We start from the raw sequence: 19,797 nt of genomic DNA on the forward strand, positions 1-19,797 counted from the left end.
CGTGCATTGACTCAATCGCCGTGGCGATAAGAGGTAGCGGGTAACTGTACCTCAACGTGATCTGATTTAGGCCTTGGTAGTCGATACACAGGTGCAGACCTCCCTCCTTCACAAAAAAAGAACTCGAGGAGGCGGTTCAGGTGTAGGACCGAATGCACCCCTGACGCAGGGATTTAGAGGCATATGTTTCCATACCTGCCGTCTCCGCCGGTGACAGGGGATACACGTGACTCCTGGGAAGTGCAGCATCTACCAGGAGATTTATCGCACAATCTCCCCGTCGATGGGGTGGTAATTGAGTTGCCTTCTTTTTGGAGAAGGCGAGAGCCAAATCGGCATATTCGGGGGGAATGCGCACGGTGGAGACCTGGTCTGGACTTTCCATCGTAGTAGCACCAACGGAAACCCCTAAACACCTCCCTGAGCACTCTCGCGACCACCCCGTGAGAGCCCTCTGTTGCCATGAAATGGTGGGGTCATGACGAGCTAACCAGGGAAGGCCTAGTACCATGGGAAACGCAGGAGAGTCAATGAGGAAGAGACTGATTCTCTCCTTGTGACCCCCCTGCGTCACCATGCCCAGGGGGATGGTAGCTTCCCTAATTACCCCGGACCCTAATGGTCGACTGTCCAGAGCGTGAACTGGGAAAGGCCTAACCAACAGTAGGGATCCCTAACCTATGGGCGAATGCTCTGTCGATAAAATTCCCAGCCGCGCCTGAATCAAGTGTACAACAGAGGGCTCTGGATGAGAGTGGTGCATGCTCACCTGGGACGACGCCAGAGTGCCCTGCCTGCTGCCTCGACCCCTAGAGGAACCAACCCGGCACCGACCAGCAGTGTGACCTCTGCGGCCACAGATGGTACACGTGAAAGCCCCTCCTCCGGCCTCCCTGAGCGCAGCACCTCCCAGCTCCATAGGCACCGGAGCGGTGGTGCTGGGAGAGGGAATCGACAGAGCCCTCTCTGGACGTCCGCGGGTGACCAGCAGGTTATCCAACCGAATGGACAGGTCCACCAGCTGGTCGAAGGTGAGGGTGGTATCCCTGCAGGCCAACTCCCGACGGACATCCTCGCGCAGGCTGCAACGGTAGTGGTCGATAAGGGCCCTGTCGTTCCATCCCGGTCCTGCGGCCAGGGTCCGAAATTCCAGGGCGAACTCCTGGGTGCTCCTCGTCCCCTGCCTCAGGTGGAAAAGACGTTCACTCGCCGCTCGACCCTCGGGCGGCAGGTGAACTCCGTGAAATCATCCAACGCCGCATCTCCTTCTCCCCACACGGCGTTAGCCCACTCCAAAGATCTCCCTGAGAGGCATGAGACGAGGGCGGACACCCTCTCCCTTCCCGAGGGAGCCGGGTAAACGGTGCCCAGGTATAGGTCCAGCTGTAGCAGTGCGTGCCAATATATCCTCCAAACACCGGCTTTGAGGGCATGATCACTTAACTATGTCCTGCCATGGTATAGGCTCTGAGATTAAATAGGCAGTGATGTTGTGCTCCTATTACACAACAATACTGTAGCCTAACGTTACCCTTACTGTCAAATATTTTACATAAGCTACCAGTCTGTGTACTGTATTGGCAGAATGTTTTAATGGCAAATTGTTCTGGACCTATCAGCAGAACGTTTGAATTCCACCACGTTTTGCATTTCCCCTAGCTGGCTAAACTTAACTCAACGATTGACAACGTTTTTATAAAACAACTACTGATTTCAGCACCCTAAGAATAGTCACCAATTACACCAAACAATGTTGTCGGAGCTCCAGTCCGCCCACACTAGTAGAAGCTCAAGTACATCGGAAATTGTGTTGAGTTGAATTAGTTACTTCCCCCATCCTCATTGATGGCCTGCCTCCAAATTCTGAAACATTGTCTCGGGCAGGCTACTATTTACACTAATAGGCTACTATCACAGTACTTACAGTAGCATAAATAGGCCAGTTCAATGTAAAAGGTAAACTGTTCAGCTGCTAAATTCGACTGTATACCGGTATTATAAACAGTGCTGCCTATTGAAATACATAGCCTATTTATTTATTAGGCTATTGGTCCAATTAAATGAGAGATGCACATGGTAATTTGTCGTATGGCTCATTCGGGAATATAAACCCATCACGGCTAGAAAAGGTAAGGAATTTGTTCTGCATTGGTTATGAAAATAAAATAAAAACGATCAAGTTTTATGTCTAATTATTTTCGATGATAAAGTAATCATATAAAACAGATTTTTTTTCTCAAGGCAAATGGCTACATTCTTGTTAATATGTTTTCCAGTTGTTTTCTTAATAAATATGCCTTTCATCATATCCTCCATTTGCACAAAATACTTAGGCCTACTTGCCAGCTTGCAATACAATATTTCCACCACTAACAGATGTGCATACACATGGTCTAAAGTTTGCCAGGAGGTGAGCATATTGTAAATTTTTTATAAATGCCAACTTTTGCGTGAAAACTGGCGCATTCACATTTCGGGGTATATTTTGTATGCACACACGGTTTATAAATGAGTCCCCTGGAGACTGCGTTCAAAATGTCAGAAACATTGTGTTCAAGGTAATTTACTTATGTTCGCATACACCAATTCATGGCCCATCTCTATCTGGGTTGCATCCGGGTTACATGGACCAACATCACATGTACACTAGCCCCCAGTGCACACAGGAAGCAGTGCATGTTTATTTCGACATTATATATATATATGTTTTATAAAGAGTGACAACACTGCCATGTTGATATGTGCCTTGCTGTTGGAAAACCACATTAGAGTTTGACTTTCACGTGTGGCAGATGCACCACCCTCAACTTCACTCCTGTGAGTGAAGTGGAAAATAAAATCAGCAACAATTATTTGAATAATTCAATGGATGTTTTGTGCACAAAGTTGATGACTAAAGTGTCTTATTAGGAATTTTCTATTCTGACTTTTGTATGTGGCCGTTTTTGGAAATTGTCTTTCTGGGCCAGGTGTCAGTTAAACTGCAATACCCGAAGCAAGACTGTATGACTAGTCGAAACAGCTGTTCTTAGACCTGAACCCTGGCACGTTGGGTGGGGGGTGGGGGTGGCGAACTTGACGACGTCACAACGACCTAAGGGCAATGGGTTCAGAACAACAACGATTTACATTTTTGGGGGTGTCTTGCTAATTGCCTATAATTTCCACCTTTTGTCTATTCCATTTGCACAACAGCATGTGACATTTATTGTCAATCAGTGTTGCTTCCTAATTGGACAGTTTGATTTCACAGAAGTGTGATTGACTTGGAGTTACATTGTGTTGTTTAAGTGTTCCCTTTATTTTTTTGAGCAGTGTATATACCACCACCCAAAAGGGTACTTGGCAAGTGAGAGGCCAAAGGGGCATATGCTGAGCACAGGTTGACTCCTGCTCCAGTACCTGTGCATTAGTACCTGTGCATTAGTACCTGTGCATTAGAGATCTCTCTCTAATTTATGGATGTCCAGAGGGTACATCATTATGAATAAATCAAAAACGCCCTCATTATGTCGAGATCACAACTTATTTATCTCATTATCACGACATAACAAAAGTTGTTTAGTCAAGATCACAATATAATTTCCTCATGATTATGACATAACATAAGTTGTTTTGTTGAGATCACAAGATAAACTCTATAAATAGGAGTGGACGCATAGATTGACAGTATGGCTGGGGCAGCAGAGCCCACGTTGTATCAACGCATATGTTTTTTTTGATTACTACACTAAGGGATGGTACATTTCATGCTAATATCATGCCTTCGTGTGTTTGGAGCTCATTTTCAGTTTATAAGTTCGAATGTTACCAAGCTAAATGTCCTTACCTTCAGCTACGACCTCTTGGGGCATCTCAGCCCTCATGGGGCATTTAAGACCTGAACATGCCTGACAGGCAGCCTGTCTCCCAGGCTGTATGGCACCCCCAAGACCACAGCCAATCGCATGCAACCAACAACGTAGCTCCAGTGCCTTCAGAAAGTATTCATACGCCTTGACAAACTCTACATTTTGTTGTGTTACAGTCTGAATTTTCTCACTAATCTACATACAACACCCCATAATGACAAAGTGAAAACACATCTTTAGAAATGTTTGCAAATGTATTGAAAATTAAATACAGAAATATCTCATTTAAACAAGTATTCACACCCCTGGCAATACTTTGTAGAAGCACCTATGGCAGCGATTACAGCTGCGTGTCTTTCTGGGTAAGTCTCTAAGAGCTTTCCACACCTGGATTGTGCAACATTTTCCCATTATTCTTTTAAAAATTCTTCAAGCTCAGTCAAATTGTTTGTTGATCATTGCTAGACAACAATTTTCAGCTCTTGCCATCGATTTTCAAGTAGATTTAAGTTAAAACTGTAACTCAGCCATTCAGTAACATAACATCAAATCAAATTGTATTTGTCATATTCGCCGAATACAACATTTGTATTTTACTTATGTCCTCCATGATGACTTCTTAGCCCACCATCCTTGAAATAATTTTTTTTTATCATTGTAAAAATAGATGTGCAATTATGCAAAATAGCAACATATTGCTTAATGACTACAGGTCAGAACAAGACAAGACTGGTCCTCTCGTCTTCTGCTCATTTCACCTTAATCTCCTTTCCTCTTGGTTCCCTTCTTCACATTAGTGAGTTGGATGGAGTGACTGAGAAGGCCAAATGGGCTGAGCCAAACCTGAAGGCATGCAAGCCAATGATCACCATCTCTGATCTGGACAATGTCACCGTCACAGCAAGTAAGTCCCTTGTGCAGTCTAAATACCAGGTTCTGGTGAAATAACAGTAATTTGTCATGTATTAGACTGTACCAATGGCGTGCATGTGCTTCCCTAGCCTATCTCTTTCCCTTTGTTTGTCTGTAGTAGTAAATTCAAATATTACAATGATGTATTACATAACATTGGACTTTGTGTCTTTTCCTCCCAGACAACTCAGCTGATGTGGTGGACATGATTGAGGACCTCCTGGGTGTCGAGGGGGACCTGAGTGACTCCCAGCTGGCCACCGTGGTCCAGAAGCTGGATGAGGTTCTGGGGGTCAGCACAGTGACCCCTGCCCTCGGCGAGGAAATTGTCAGCATAATCGCTGACATCCTGGGGTCCAGTTCTAACCTATCAGCGGTCGCCAACGAGTAAGGGAAAGGGACAACGGGGAGAGGGAATATGGTTGCATTACAAGAGTACATTTGACTCTAGCCTTGTCTCATTTTTTTCTTCACTGCTGTTCTTTATGGCAAATCTGTCACGCACATTTCCCATCATGTTCCCAACAGCATACTGGGTATCACAGGCAGCGTTGGGGACCAGATGGATTTCCCTGAGGAGTCACAAAATGTGATCGTCCCCTCCCTGGCTCTCTCCATGATCAACGTAGATCCAGAGCAGTTCCAGGGCCTCACGTTTGGCGTGTCCTCCTTTTCAACTGGCCTTGCTCCAGAGGTAAGACAGTAATAACCCTCTATTTTCTGGTCAGGCACGTACTGGATTTGACAAGCAGTGGCTATCACAGCTGACAGAGATACACTGTCTATGCTCCAGCAGTCAAATACCTGTCCAGTCAATATAAAGTCAATGGCATGAAACACTAGACTGTTTTTACTCCATTCAAATGAGGGCATGCCCTTGAATGAACAGAGAAAATGTAGGACACATGCAGAGGTTATTGTGAAACAGTTAAAGGTTTCTCGGAACTGACTCTAGCCTCTAGCATTCATTTCTAGTTAACCTTCAATGTGGAAAAACAGCACACGATTTAAACTGTGCCGAAACACTGAATGGTAATGAAACTACAACGATTTAAAGGAACAAGAACATTGCTTTACAATAACAGCGTTTATTCCAACACTTGTCCAGTGTTGTCACTGTGGTGTAATGACCTATTACATTTAATTCCATGATGGAATGGAGTTATATATGACGACTTGAATAAAACATATGTTTTGATCACTTCAAATCAAATCAAAGTTGACAGTTTAGCAGGTGTTATAGTGGGTGCAGTGAAATGCTTATGTTACTACCGCTTAACAATGCAGTAGAATGTCAAACAATTCAAATGTAAGGGGGGAAAAAAGACAAGAAATCAAGAACGGTGGGATAAATCTGATTAAAAATCCAAATAACGCTGTAGCAGTAGCCAAATGCAATCTATACATACTGTATATACACCGGGAGAATTTACAGAAGATCAGCTTAGAAAGATATGTACAGAAGTAGATATATTAGAGTAAGTTATTTCAAGAATCCAGTGTATATATAAATATGTGGTGTGGATAAACAGTGTAACTAAAATACAATGTACAGTAGTAGAAATATTACGATGAGCTACGTCGGGGAGACAGTATTTAAGTACACAGTGTGAAACGGGAAGTGACCAGTGGTTCAATGTTTCTGTAGCATGAGACAGCAGCGTTGGCTGTGTGTGTGTGTGAGTCTGTGAGTGCATATGTGAGCGTGTGTTTGTGCATGTGCATGTGTTTGTGAGTATGAGGTGTGTGTGGTAGCTTGTGTGTGTGAGTGTGCATCACCTGGTAAGTATATGTACACCTCTTTCTGTTGTAGATCTTTGTCAACCAGACATTCCTGAGTCAGCCCTGCGACGGCACAGTGGCGTCCATCTCTCTACCCCGTGCCCTTCAGAACTTCTTCCCCGAGGGAAACAAAATAAAGAGAGTTCAGTTCCACTTCTATGGCACACAGGAGCTCTTCAAGGTGATGCCATCAACAACGTCTAATTACTCAGGGTTAATTGTTCATTAATAAGGAAGGATACTCGGGTGTTTCATGGTTTTCTTATTTCAAATGAAAGCTTGCAGCAAATGTACAGTAATTCAGTGTTAAAGTTGTATGATCATTCACAGGATCCAGAGACCAACTGGACGCTGAATAGTTACGTGGTGTCTGCCAGTGTCAACAACAGCAATGTCAGCAACCTCGGGAATCCCGTGGTGGTGACACTTACTCACCTCAAGCCCAAAGAGGTGAGGAATGAAAAAATAGCTTTATCTTACCACTGAGCGTAGCGATGTTTCTGCTTCAGAGCCTGACTAGCTACATCCTTTCTTCCCCAACAGAAAAACGACAAGGTGGAGTGCGTGTATTGGGACTTCCAGAAGAACAATGGGAGTGGTGGGTGGGACAGCAACGGCTGTGAGACGCTACCAACCATCTCCGCTTATCAGACCACCTGCCACTGTTACCACCTGACCCATTTTGGCGTGCTCCTGGTGAGTCACCTTTGTTCAAATCACACAACTGCATTAGTGCAGTGCATCTGGACTGATATATTATGTTCCTATTGACCTTTGACCTCTGGTGTCCTACAGGATGTGTCCAGGGCTCCTATCAGTGAGGCTGACCAGGAGATACTGATGGTCATCTCCTACTTGGGCTGTGGTGTGTCCTCCATCTTCCTGAGCATCAGCCTGATCACCTACATGGTCTTTGAGTAAGTCAGCAACCAGACAGATAGACAGATAGAATATTGTTCTCTATTTTTCTGTGGCATCTCTCCCACTTTTCTCTCTGTATTATCTAATCTCCTCCTGTACTTCATCTGCCACTCTCACTATTCCTCTCCTTCTCAATCTCTTTCCACTCATCTCCCAATGTCTCACCCTGTGCCTCTCTCTCTATCTCTCACACACTCCTTTCCACTCTGTCACAGGAAGCTGCGTCGAGACTATCCGTCTAAGATCCTCATCAACCTCTCTGTGGCTCTGCTGGGCCTCAACCTGGTTTTCCTGATGGACTCTTGGCTGTCCTCCTTCGGCTTCTACAGCCTCTGCATCACCACGGCAGCCACGCTGCACTACTTCCTGTTAGCCTCATTCACCTGGATGGGCCTGGAGGCTGTCCACATGTACTTCGCTCTGGTCAAGGTCTTCAACGTTTACATCCCCTCCTACATCCTCAAGTTCTGCACCCTCGGCTGGGGTAAGCCAAGGCAGTCTGAGGCAAAATAAGGATACTTGTAAAAACATCTTTAAAGTAACTGTCCAATGAAAATATTTTAAAAGCTGTTAACTCATACCAAAAATAATGTCGTTGACTCGTCCTATACTTGTATTTGTGGCCAAGTCATAAATTAGAGAAAAAACTCTTAAAAACCCCAACTCAAACCGTTTAAAAAATGCTTTCTATTTCCTCATAGAGGATGACGTCATGTTTTTGCCTGAGACGTCTCATTGGCTCATTGGCTGAGCTGGCCAATCAGCTGTTTACTTGACATTAATATTTTTATGGTTGAGGCTACGAACACAGAGTTTTCGCCCCCGCCCTCTGGAAATGTCTTTCTCAAAACTAAGGATCCGAATAACGTTCTGCGCATGTATGATTTTACACACACATTCAAGTTTCTCTATTTACACTATGCTTTACTCAGCCTCTTCTGAACCGTCAACCAATTTGAGCGAGATGATAATGAAGCCTCATATTTCTGAGCAGCTGAAATAAAAACTTGGTGATGATTTGAACGAACGTTCCAAAAATATATACATTACCTTCAGAAAGTATTCATACCCCTTGACTTTTTTCACATTCTGTTGTGTTACAGCTTGAATTTAAAATTGATTAAATTTAGATTTTCTTTTGTCACTCAATACCCCATAATGTCAAAGTGGAATTATGTTTTTAGAAATGGTTACAAATGAATAAAAAATGAAAAGCTGAAATGTCTTCAGTCAATAAGTATTCAATCCCTTTGTTATGGCAAGCCAAAATAAGTTTAGGAGGAACAATTTGCTTAACAACTAACATAATAAGTTCATGGACTCTTGTGTGCAATAATAGTGTTTAACAGGATTTTTTATGACTTCCTCATCTCTGTACCCCACACATACAATTATCTATAAGATCCCTCAGTCAAGCAGTGATTTCAAACACAGATTCAACCATAAAGACCAGGGAGGTTTTCCAATACCTTGTAAATAAGGGTATCTATTGGTAGATGGGTAAAAATAAAAAAGCAGACATTGAATATCCCTTTGAGCATGGTGAAGGTATTAATTACACTTTGGATGGTGTATCAATACACCCATTCACTACAAAGATACAAGCGTCATACCTAACTCAGTTGCCGGAGAGGAAGGAAACTGCTCAGGGATTTTACCATGAGGCCAATGGTGACTTTAAAACAATTACAGAGTTTAATGGCTGTGATAGGAGAAAACTGAGGATGGATGAACAACATTGTAGTTACTCCACAATACTAACCTAAATGACAGAGTGAAAAGTAGGAAGCCTTTACAGAATAAAAATATTCCAAAACATGCATCCTGTTTGCAATAAGGCTAAAGTAAAACTGCGAAACATTTGACAAAGAAATTAACTTTATGTCCTGAATACAACGCGTTATGTTTGGGGCCAATCCAACACAACACATCACTGAGTACCACTCTTTATATTTTCAAGCATGGTGGTGGCTTCATCGTGTTAGGGGTATGCTTGTCATCAGCAAGAACAAATGAGTTTTTTGGGATAAAAATAAACGGAATAGAGCTAAGCAAAGGCGAAATCCTAGAGGAAAACCTGGTTCAGTCTGCTTTCCAACAGACACTGGGATACAAATTCACATATCAGAAGGACAATAACCTAAAACACAAATATATTCTGAAGTTGCTTACAAAGACAACATTGAATGTTCCTGAGTGGCCGAGTTACAGTTTTGACATAAATCAGCTTGAAAATCTATGGCAAGACTGGAAAATGGCTATCTAGCAATGATCAACAACCAACTTGACAGAGCTTGAAGAATTAAAAAAAGAATAATGTGCAAATATTGTACAATGCTGGTGTGCAAAGCTCTTAGAGACTTACCCAGAAAGATTTGCAGCTGTAATTGCTGACAAAAGTGATTCTAACATATGTTGACTCAGGGTTGTGAATACTTATGTAAATAAGATATTTCAGTATTTCATTGTCAATAAGTTTGCAAACATTTCTAAAAACAGGTTTTCACTTTGTCATTATGGGGTATTGTGTGTAGATGGGTGAGATTTTTTTGTTTGTTTTGCCATTTTGAATTCAGGCTGTAACAAAAAAAATTGTAATAAGTCAAGGGTTATGAATTACTTCTAAAGGCTATCTGTCTGTTGTTACGGATATTGCCGTAGCACAAGCAAGACGCAATCTACACATTGCATTGGGGCAAAACTATCAGAGTTTTGTGTGATGATGCAATCATTCTAGTTATGCTGCCATATAGCCAGAGTTGCTGAAAAAAGAACTCTGCCTCCCAATAGCAATGTTTGCACATTAAATCGCTACTGACTGCCTCTCTGTGTCTTCATTGTTGATATGCTGTATATGTTCACATATATATATATATTTTTTTTAACACTTTTTTGGTTAAAACATGATTCCACATGGAACAGAAAATAGGTTGGCCAAAGAAAATACCTGATAAAAATGAATTTATATGAATGCTTTAAGTACAGAAATTGTTTGCTCATTGGGAAATGAATAATCAACTTGTCAGTGACAACTGTGTGGAGTTTGGAGTTTGTGACAGCAACTATGTGAGCTTATTGCAGTGTTATAGACACTATGTCCTAAGATTTAGTATGATCTTCTATGTACCTTACCTTCTTACGACTCTTGTGTAGCTTGTGAGCGTCACAGAATTTGGGCATGTTCATGAGAGTCTCAGCTTTTCATAGATATCTTTTAATAGTTTGTATCTCAAATGATTCGGACTCTACAGATGTTTTTGTAAAAAGACCTGGCCCCAGCCCATTTCGGGATCAGCTCTTACAAACACCACTCTAGCTCAGCCCCCGTTAATCACACAGACTAATGGTTGGTATTAATGGATGTAGAAGAACTAGACAAATCGAATGGTGCAACCCATATTGTCAATCATATTGTAATTAATTAATAGAAATCTGCAAAAACTGAACATCAGTCTATCAATCAAATCAAGGTAAATTAAGTTATTTAATTTCCTTTTGAGTGTATTTATATTGTAGTCAGCGATTGAATCCTACACACTGATCCTGTTTGACCAAGGGAAAAGAATGAAGAAGTAAAGTTCTCTGTCTCCACACAGGCATTCCTCTGGTGATTGTCAGCCTGGTCCTGGCCATTGAGAAGGATGCCTATGGCAATGTTCTATCTGAGGACTCCCTTGACTCTCTACAGGGCTATGAGCCATTGTGAGTATGCAGCATGGTCAGTTGACCACTGTTACTGATACATGTGATTAATCACATTTCTTTTTCACTTTCTCTCCCCCTCCTCTTCCTCCTGTTCTCAGCTGTTGGATGCAGAGTAACGTTTTCTTCTACATCACTATCGTGGCATTCGTGCTACTGGTCCTGGTCTTTAACATGGTCGTGTTCATCATGGTTCTGATCCAGATCCGACACACGCAGACCAATAATCCTGCAGCTACAGTAAACAAGCGCAGTGTCATGCATGATCTGAGGGCGGTGGCCTGTCTCACCTTCCTATTAGGTCTCACCTGGCCAATAGCCTTTTTTACCTGGGGACCGGCCAGGGTACCTATGCTCCACCTCTTCTCAGTCCTCAACAGTCTGCAAGGTAAAGGGACCAATATACGTTGTCTACTGTACACAATAGAGAGAGAGAGAGAGAGAGAGAGAGAGAGAGAGAGAGAGAGAGAGAGAGAGAGAGAGAGAGAGAGAGAGAGAGAGAGAGAGAGAGAGAGAACCCATTATCTTCTCTCCGGCTGTGTTTCAGGGTTCTTTATCTTTGTGTTTCACTGCCTGATGAAAGAGAATGTGAGGAAGCAGTGGAGGATCCACCTGTGCTGTGGCCGATTCAGGCGCAATGACTACTCAGGTACAGTCGAGGGACCTCCAAGCAGTCTATCTGATATTGCATAAGCCCCAGGTGGTTCATAGAGAGTGTTCCTGAGGTTGCTTCATTTTTACCTTTGACCCTGTTTAGATTGGAGCCGCTCTGTGATGATGGGCGGCAAGACCAAGCAAAACCATCTGGTGCACCGCTTTCCGTCTGTCAAGTCTGTCAACACGTCCTCTAGGAAGATCTCTGATGACTCCACTACAGCTAGCTGTAGCTCTGCCCCACCCTACCACCAGTGGGCCTAGTCGACTGTAGCTCCACCAGGGGGCATAGTCTACTGTCGCTCCACCAGGGGGCCTAGTCTAGTTCCACAAAGGGTATTAACTTGGCTCCACCAGGGGGCCTAGCCAGGCTCACAACAGTGCCATAATACCCCTCACCTGGAACAATGAGAAACACTTGAGCTCATGACACCATAGCAGACACCTAAGTTCAGTCCATTCTGAATTACACTGTGAAAAGTCCAGATACTCTACTGATTCTATCTAAATGACCAGTATCCTTCCCACGAACTGCCGTATGTCTCTCTGCAGTGCAGTCTCATCATCCTCGGGAGATATACATTCATACTCTATGTGCAAGTGTTAGCCTGTTCTGTGCTTTAAAGGACATAAGCTCTATGAATAATGTGTATTATAGGACAGGGAGGCAAGTAGCCTAGTGGTTAAGTGTGTTGGGCCAGTAACCGAAAGGTCGCTGGTTCCAATCCCCAAAACTAGGTGGAAAATCTGTTTTATGTACCTTTGAGCAAAGCACGTAACCCTAATTGCTACTGTAAGTCGCTCTGGATAAGAGCATCTGCCGAATGACAACAAAAAAAAGTTGACTTCATGTCAGACTATTGTTGTAGAGTATGATCAATATTTTGGTACTTTATGCATTCTCTTTGTTAAATGACATTTCTCTTCCTCAAAATGTGTTTCTGTTCTTCTTTTCACGATGTTAAATAAATAAAACATACACATAGTGAAGTTTAAAGAGTCAAGGACACTTAATGACTTTTCTTGACTTCATAGAAAGAACAGATCTTTTCAAACAAATGTACAAAGCCTCCTTGCTGTTATGCAATGTACTGTAGGCCTACCCTTGATCCGTGGATCTGTCACCATTTTAACTGAGAAAAAAATCCAGGACATTTCATGACACACGTTATGTTCACCGCCATCTCTAAAAGACTTGAAGGTTGATGAATGTGGATTGTTTAGCGTAGGGGATAATGCAGTAGAGATATTTTATGTTCAGTCTTTTCTCCATTTCTCCATCTCAAATACAGCTTACTGTATGAATGGCGCTCTTCCCACGCTCGCCTTTTGACACAAAGATAGGGCTACTAAGTAACAATAACATTCTGTATATACAGTGGGGTCTGAAATTATTGACAGCCTTGATAAAGATGAGCAAAAATGACTGTATCAAATAAATAATAAAAATACTGAGCTATATTGTATGCTCAAACAAATTGGGAAATTATACTATTTTATTCTAATACAATTGCTCAGAGAAAGCCCATGGCAAAAACCGGTGGAGTCAATGCTGTTTCCACGTCATTAAAAAATATATATCTATGTGATGATATTGAATCAACTTGGAAAACTAATTGGATTTGCAAAAAGTCTTATATGTAAGGGAAAGTTTGTATTTTTTTCACCCAACTTTTAACCTAAATCCAATGACAGGGTGACATTGTTGGTTGATTTCACATTGAATTCACGTTAGTTGACAACTCAACCAAATGTAAATCAAAACTAGACATTTAATTGACATCTGTGCCCAGTGGGAGAGATTTTGTTTAACACTATACTTTTGGTTAACACAATACTTATTTTTTTTTAAAGGTATGGTCAAAATGATTGACAACCCTGTTTTCAATACCTTTCAATACTTCACCTTGCAAGGATAACGGCACTGAGCCTTTTTCTAAAATGTTTTATGAGTTGGAGAACAAATTGGGGGGGCGGCGGATCATAGACCATTCCTGCATATAGAATCCGTCCATATCCTTGATATCCTTTGTCTGCGCTTATGGACTGCCCTCTTCAATTCAAACTACAAGATTTCAATGGGTTTCAAGTCCAGAGACTGAGATGGCCTTTGCAAAACGTTGATTTTGTGGCCAATTAACCATTTCCTTGTGGAAGATCTTGCTGGAAGATCCACTTGTGACAAAGTTTCAGCCTCCTGACAAAGGCAACCAGGTTTTTGGCTAAAATGTCCTGGTACTGGGTGAAGTTAATGATGCCGTTGACCTTAACAAGGGCCCCAGGACCAATGGAAGCAAAAGAGTCCGATAATATCAAAGATTCACCAACACATTTTACAGTAGGTATAGGCTTCTTTACTGCTTATGCATTCTCATTTCGACGCCAAATCCACCACTGGTATGTGTGGCCAAATAGCTCTAATTGAAGACAAATGTAAACAACTTCAGTACAGTGCATCATAGATAACGACGATCCAACGACAGTGAGAGTCATCAAACAATATCTACAGCAGCCCCTGCAGCAAAACACATAAAGTATATGTTCTACACTACAGGATAAAAAACTATTAAGTTGGGGTGCTTCCAATATCTTGTCTGTAAGAAGAGCTTCATGTACTGTATGTGACAGACCTCTGGGGTCTAATACATCTCCTGGTTTTGTAGGATTACCGCAGGGTGAGGCCTAGAGCTGAAATGTGGACTAATGCACTTCTTTACAGTTATGGGTCCCATTTCCTAAAGTGTCTCATAGGAGTGCTGTTCTAAGACCAGGTACCCTCTGTCCATGTAACCATATTAATTATTATGAAAAGGCTAAACGGATCCTAGATCAGCACTACTATGTTTCATGAATACAGGCCCTGCCCTGGTATACAGTGTACTCCAATTTTTGGGCCTGTTCTGGTACGTTATCACTTTGCTCACTTTTTTGTTGTATGATGGGAGTATTTATTCTCTTTCAAATGACATTGAATAAACCAAGTCAAAGCTGAGTCTTATTTTGGAAAATACATATCATTTGTTTGGCTCATGTGTCTTCCAGACAGTATACACAGTTTTTGGAGGACACATTGTGAGCATGTTCAACAGTGTAGTCCATTCAAAATGTCCGTTCTCAACACATCTGACAATAAGGCTATTTGTCAAGTACATGATAGCATAACTTCACATTTCTCAATGTGTCCTTATATTGACCAGTGAAAAGACGTCACACCACATCACCATTGGTGGCTGTAACTATCATTGTGGTTCTCTGCATGTGTAACAGGAAAACCTCAGTGGTATCTTTTGTATTGTCAGTGTACTTTCTGAAATCTATCATCATTTGTCATAATATCAATCACGAATACGGCTCTCGTTTTTGTAAGAGAGCTATTTAAAATAAGAATTTCAAATATAATATTAACATTTTATTACACCCTTAAAAAATGAAATAAAAAACATTTTATTACATTATTGTCTGACATTACTGTGTGAAATGCTCAGCTGTCTGCATTCTGCCTATAGGAAAACATCTATACCAAGCATACAAAGCTTGTCTTAGTTTAACATTAGAATTATTACTTGCACAGTGCACAAAAAGTATGATAATGGTGTTATCTCGGCGTAACACCCATTCTATAACGATGATATTCATTTTAATCCTTTCAGTATCACACAGTAGATATTTCCACACTTTATAATTGACCAACTCTTTCCATATAGCATGTGTTCTCAAAAAACATTTTCTAAACGTGAACGTGAGTTTTTGACAGTGTAGTTCACTAAGGAATGTTTTGATAAGGTGCTGCAGGTGTGTGGAGGAAGTTGTTAAGTTACATTCTCTTCATACCGTCATAGCGCGTCACACCCTCCCTCGCGATATCTCCACACAGCAGGCAGCTCGAGCGCAGGATGTGTTGAAAGAAGGCGGGTTTCTGACGAACAAACTCCAATAAACGAAGAGTTCGATGTTTTCTCCATCAATCTGGACATTTGAGAGGACAATAGACTTAACAGGTTGTGTTTTATTTATCAGCATTCGAGGCATGCCAGTGCTGTTGTCAAAATAACGTTATTTTGAGTAATTGTGGGCAATTGAAATAGGCAGCATCAAGGGTTACTTCAATCAATCAAACCTGGGACTTGGTACTTGATCAGAGGAGCTCACCTGCTCAGGTAAGAGAGAGTACATGGCATGCATTTCTTTGTAATATAATCTTACAAGACTGCATACGTAATGTATGGTTTTATCAATATTTGCAGATACATGTCTGATTATTATAATTCCCCACTTTATGGTGTACTTATTTCACTTGGGAACTTTTTTATTCAATATTACATGGTTGTTGACATAATTTAACTGAAAAAAAGGTAGGCCGATTTATATACAGAGATAAAAGTTGTGATGCAAAAGGAAGGTTGACCTTTATTGTTATGAATCTTGCCCTGGAGGCAAAACTGAGCGTTTCCTCTAGATTGGCCAGCTGCAAAGTCAACATTGTCTATATTGTAAAAACATTCACTTTTTGGTCTTAAATTAAGGTTAGGGTTAGGCATTAGGGTTAGTACTGTGGTTAAGTTTAAGGTTAGGTTTAAAATCAGATTTTATGACTTTGTGGCTGCTCCAGCTACACACGAAAATATAATGGTTCTAAATAGACCCAGATAAGGCTTATTTGGCTTGTAACCATAACGGAACCCTTTTTGGTGCTGTAGTTACAACCCTATTTGGACACCTTTTATATAGGACCCCTTTTAATGGTTCTTTATAGAACCTTTATGGAGAATGGTTCTATAAAGAACCGTTAAAAAAGGATCTATATAGCACCGGGAAAAAGGGTTCAGCTGTGGTTACAACCCTAATTGGGGCTATATAGAACCCTTTTTTATGTTTCTTTCTAGATACTTTATGGAGAACGGTTCTATAAAGAACCTTTTTCAATCTGAAAGTTTCTTTGTAGATCCTTTTGAAGAACCATACAGGGTTCTTTATTCTGGTGAGCCATATTATACTGTTAAAATGCTATAGGTGTTATTATTGAGTTAATTGACAAGTTGAATCAAGCGAGCTACCTCTGGAACAGCTGGGGGGTCCCTGAGGAGAGAATTGAGAACCACTGACTGATTTAGTCAACCATTTTTAATTGACACAAGGCCATACATGACTCATTCACAAAACACCATCACTTGCCATAAATAATATGCAATGGCATAACACAACACATTAGATAAACTGGAATGACACTCTCACTCACGGTTGTACAAAAAGAGCTGTGAGCAAACCACGGCCCAAAATATTCTAATGAGCCGGTCCCCAACCTTTTAATTATCACTAAAAGAGCAAAGAACCCTTTTGTGAACTGTAAAGAACCATTGAAGAGTTCAAAGGGTTTTTTGAGCCATTATGGTTCCCCACAGAACCATTACCCTTCCCAAAGAACCCTTGAGGAACCCTCATTTTTAGAGCGTATTGACCACTCTGCAGAGCTGCCTCCAGTACATGAGTCATCTCAATAAATGCCAAACTGCATAAAAAGGATGTAGTGAACAGCCTGTAATGTGCTGACATGAATAAGCATTGATTTACTTTGAACCTTCAATTTGTGTAATGACAAGCAGACATTGTTTGCAAATAACAGATAAAGACCAATAAAAGATGACATTTCAGTCAGGTTTTGAATAGCTTAATCTGCCCATTATTTTATGTTGATACATGCACAGATGAAGGCGATTTCTCAACATGTGTTCGATGAATCAAATAAGATCACCTGGATACCTTTCATTATTGAATTATTATGAGTGGAAAACAGAAGTGGAAAACAAAGTGGAAAACAAAATCACAAATGAATGTTAGGTTATAACCCTTTTACTACTTCATGGTGAGATGATCTGTGAATTACTCTGGATGCTACAATAGCCACCCAGGTCAGTAAATAAAACAAAAATGGAGAGAGTAAGCCCTAGTTCAAAATTTCTCTATCGCCGTACCAAACTAAAGAACACATATCTTTGTCTTTGGAAGAGTGGGGATAGAGTGCCTTCTGAAACCACGCAATACACCTCGTCAAACTTCTGACAATAGTTCGGCAGCCTCTTCCGCTGTTTCGGTGCTATGCAAGTGAAACAGGCCTCTGTTTCAGGCAGCGCGCCAGAGCAGTTCTTCCACTGTCAGGAGAAATGGTAATGTATGTTAAAATATGTTAATTGTATGCAAATAAAGGTTGCTTGGCCACACCCACCGCGGAAGCACAATCATGGTCTCGGATTCTCAGGTGGACTTCTGTGAGAGGTCACTGTTATGCCAGCCGACTAAACTCAACTCCACGATTCATGATGGAGTTGAGAGGTGACAAGTGTGGGCGGACTGGAGTTCCGATGTCACATAAAATAATGTTTTTTTAAAATCAAAAACGATGGATTTCCACACCCAAAGAATTGGCCGCGTTTACAAAGAACAATGTCATGGAGTTGAGTTTAGTCGGCTACTGTTATGCCTGATTTCAACCCAAAACCAACAAGGAAGTCTGCTGCAGTGTTGAGAGCGGTTGAATGAAAACAATTGGTATGCCAAGCAAAGCTCTTAACCGTCCGTGCCAGCCCACTTTTCATTTCTATTCAGTTTGACTCACCATAAGTTCAGCATCTGAACTGTGCATTATAATGTTATATCCATATCCCTTAATTATGGACGTACAAAAGCCAAAACTCAAGTGACTCAGCAAGCACATACTGAATGGGTAGCCTAGCCTACAGATGATGCATGGACTTGTTAGGCAATATATTACGGTTCTCTACCTACCAACCATTGTACTCTACTATGTTCCCCCAGGATCTAAGTTGAGTCAGCGATGGCAGGACGTTCAGGTAGCCCCCAGGTAGTTGTAAAGACAGAGGAGCAGTCCAATAGAGTCATCTTCACCTACTTCCAGGGTGACATCGGTAGCATGGTGGACCAACACTTCAACCGTGCCCTCAGCAAGGCCAGTAAGACCAAGGCCCCCAGCGGGAAGGGCAAAAAGAGCCGAAAGACTGTCAAATCTGGTGAGCAGACTGATACCTAACTATGCAATGAAGGTTGGAATTAAGACTAGAGTGATTGATTGAGTGATTGGCCAATACACTTGGAGTCCAGTGCGATTAGGAAATAAACTTTATATATATATTTTTATAATAATATATATATTATTGTGGCTGAAGGGAAGCAATTCCCCGCAGCAATGTTCCAGCGTCTAGTGGAAAGCCTTCCCAGAAGAGTGGAGGCTGTTAAAGCAGCAAAGGGGGAACCAACTCCATTAATTAATGCCTATCATTTTGGAATGAGAGGTTTGACAAGCAAGTGTCCACATACTTTTGGCCATATAGTGTACATTGATCTAAATCAGGCTTGAATTATGAATGCAATGTGGATTGTTTAGCGTAGGGGATAATGCAGTAGAGATATTTTATGTTCAGTCTTTTCTCCATTTCTCCATCTCAAATACAGCTTACTGTATGAATGGCGCTCTTCCCACGCTCGCCTTTTGACACAAAGATAGGGCTACTAAGTAACAATAACATTCTGTATATACAGTGGGGTCTGAAATTATTGACAGCCTTGATAAAGATGAGCAAAAATGACTGTATCAAATAAATAATAAAAATACTGAGCTATATTGTATGCTCAAACAAATTGGGAAATTATACTATTTTATTCTAATACAATTGCTCAGAGAAAGCCCATGGCAAAAACCGGTGGAGTCAATGCTGTTTCCACGTCATTAAAAAATATATATCTATGTGATGATATTGAATCAACTTGGAAAACTAATTGGATTTGCAAAAAGTCTTATATGTAAGGGAAAGTTTGTATTTTTTTCACCCAACTTTTAACCTAAATCCAATGACAGGGTGACATTGTTGGTTGATTTCACATTGAATTCACGTTAGTTGACAACTCAACCAAATGTAAATCAAAACTAGACATTTAATTGACATCTGTGCCCAGTGGGAGAGAT

At 41.4% G+C, this 19,797-nt stretch overlaps 1 protein-coding gene across 1 annotated transcript; it reads left to right on the forward strand.

Annotated features, from left to right (window-relative positions):
* Window positions 1-748: 748 nt before the first annotated feature.
* On the forward strand, window positions 749-13,272 carry LOC139572641 (adhesion G-protein coupled receptor G2-like). The gene is made up of 13 exons (XM_071395323.1): window positions 749-1,356; window positions 4,649-4,755; window positions 4,946-5,150; window positions 5,292-5,457; window positions 6,577-6,726; window positions 6,876-6,995; window positions 7,089-7,241; window positions 7,341-7,462; window positions 7,682-7,950; window positions 11,063-11,168; window positions 11,270-11,556; window positions 11,716-11,817; window positions 11,926-13,272. The coding sequence occupies exons 1-13, from the start codon at window positions 749-751 to the stop codon at window positions 12,084-12,086; spliced, it is 2,556 nt and encodes an 851-aa protein (XP_071251424.1). The 3' UTR covers window positions 12,087-13,272.
* Window positions 13,273-19,797: the final 6,525 nt, after the last annotated feature.

Source organism: Salvelinus alpinus, chromosome 4, assembly GCF_045679555.1.
Source record: "Salvelinus alpinus chromosome 4, SLU_Salpinus.1, whole genome shotgun sequence".
NCBI classification, from domain to species: domain Eukaryota; kingdom Metazoa; phylum Chordata; class Actinopteri; order Salmoniformes; family Salmonidae; genus Salvelinus; species Salvelinus alpinus.

Coding starts and splice junctions, on each gene's coding strand:
- LOC139572641 (XM_071395323.1), top strand. CDS start 749: ATGAGAGTGGTGCATGCTCACCTGGGACGACGCCAGAGTGCCCTGCCT. Junction 4,756..4,945: donor CAATGTCACCGTCACAGCAA/GTAAGTCCCTTG, acceptor TTTTCCTCCCAG/ACAACTCAGCTGATGTGGTG. Junction 6,727..6,875: donor GCACACAGGAGCTCTTCAAG/GTGATGCCATCA, acceptor GATCATTCACAG/GATCCAGAGACCAACTGGAC.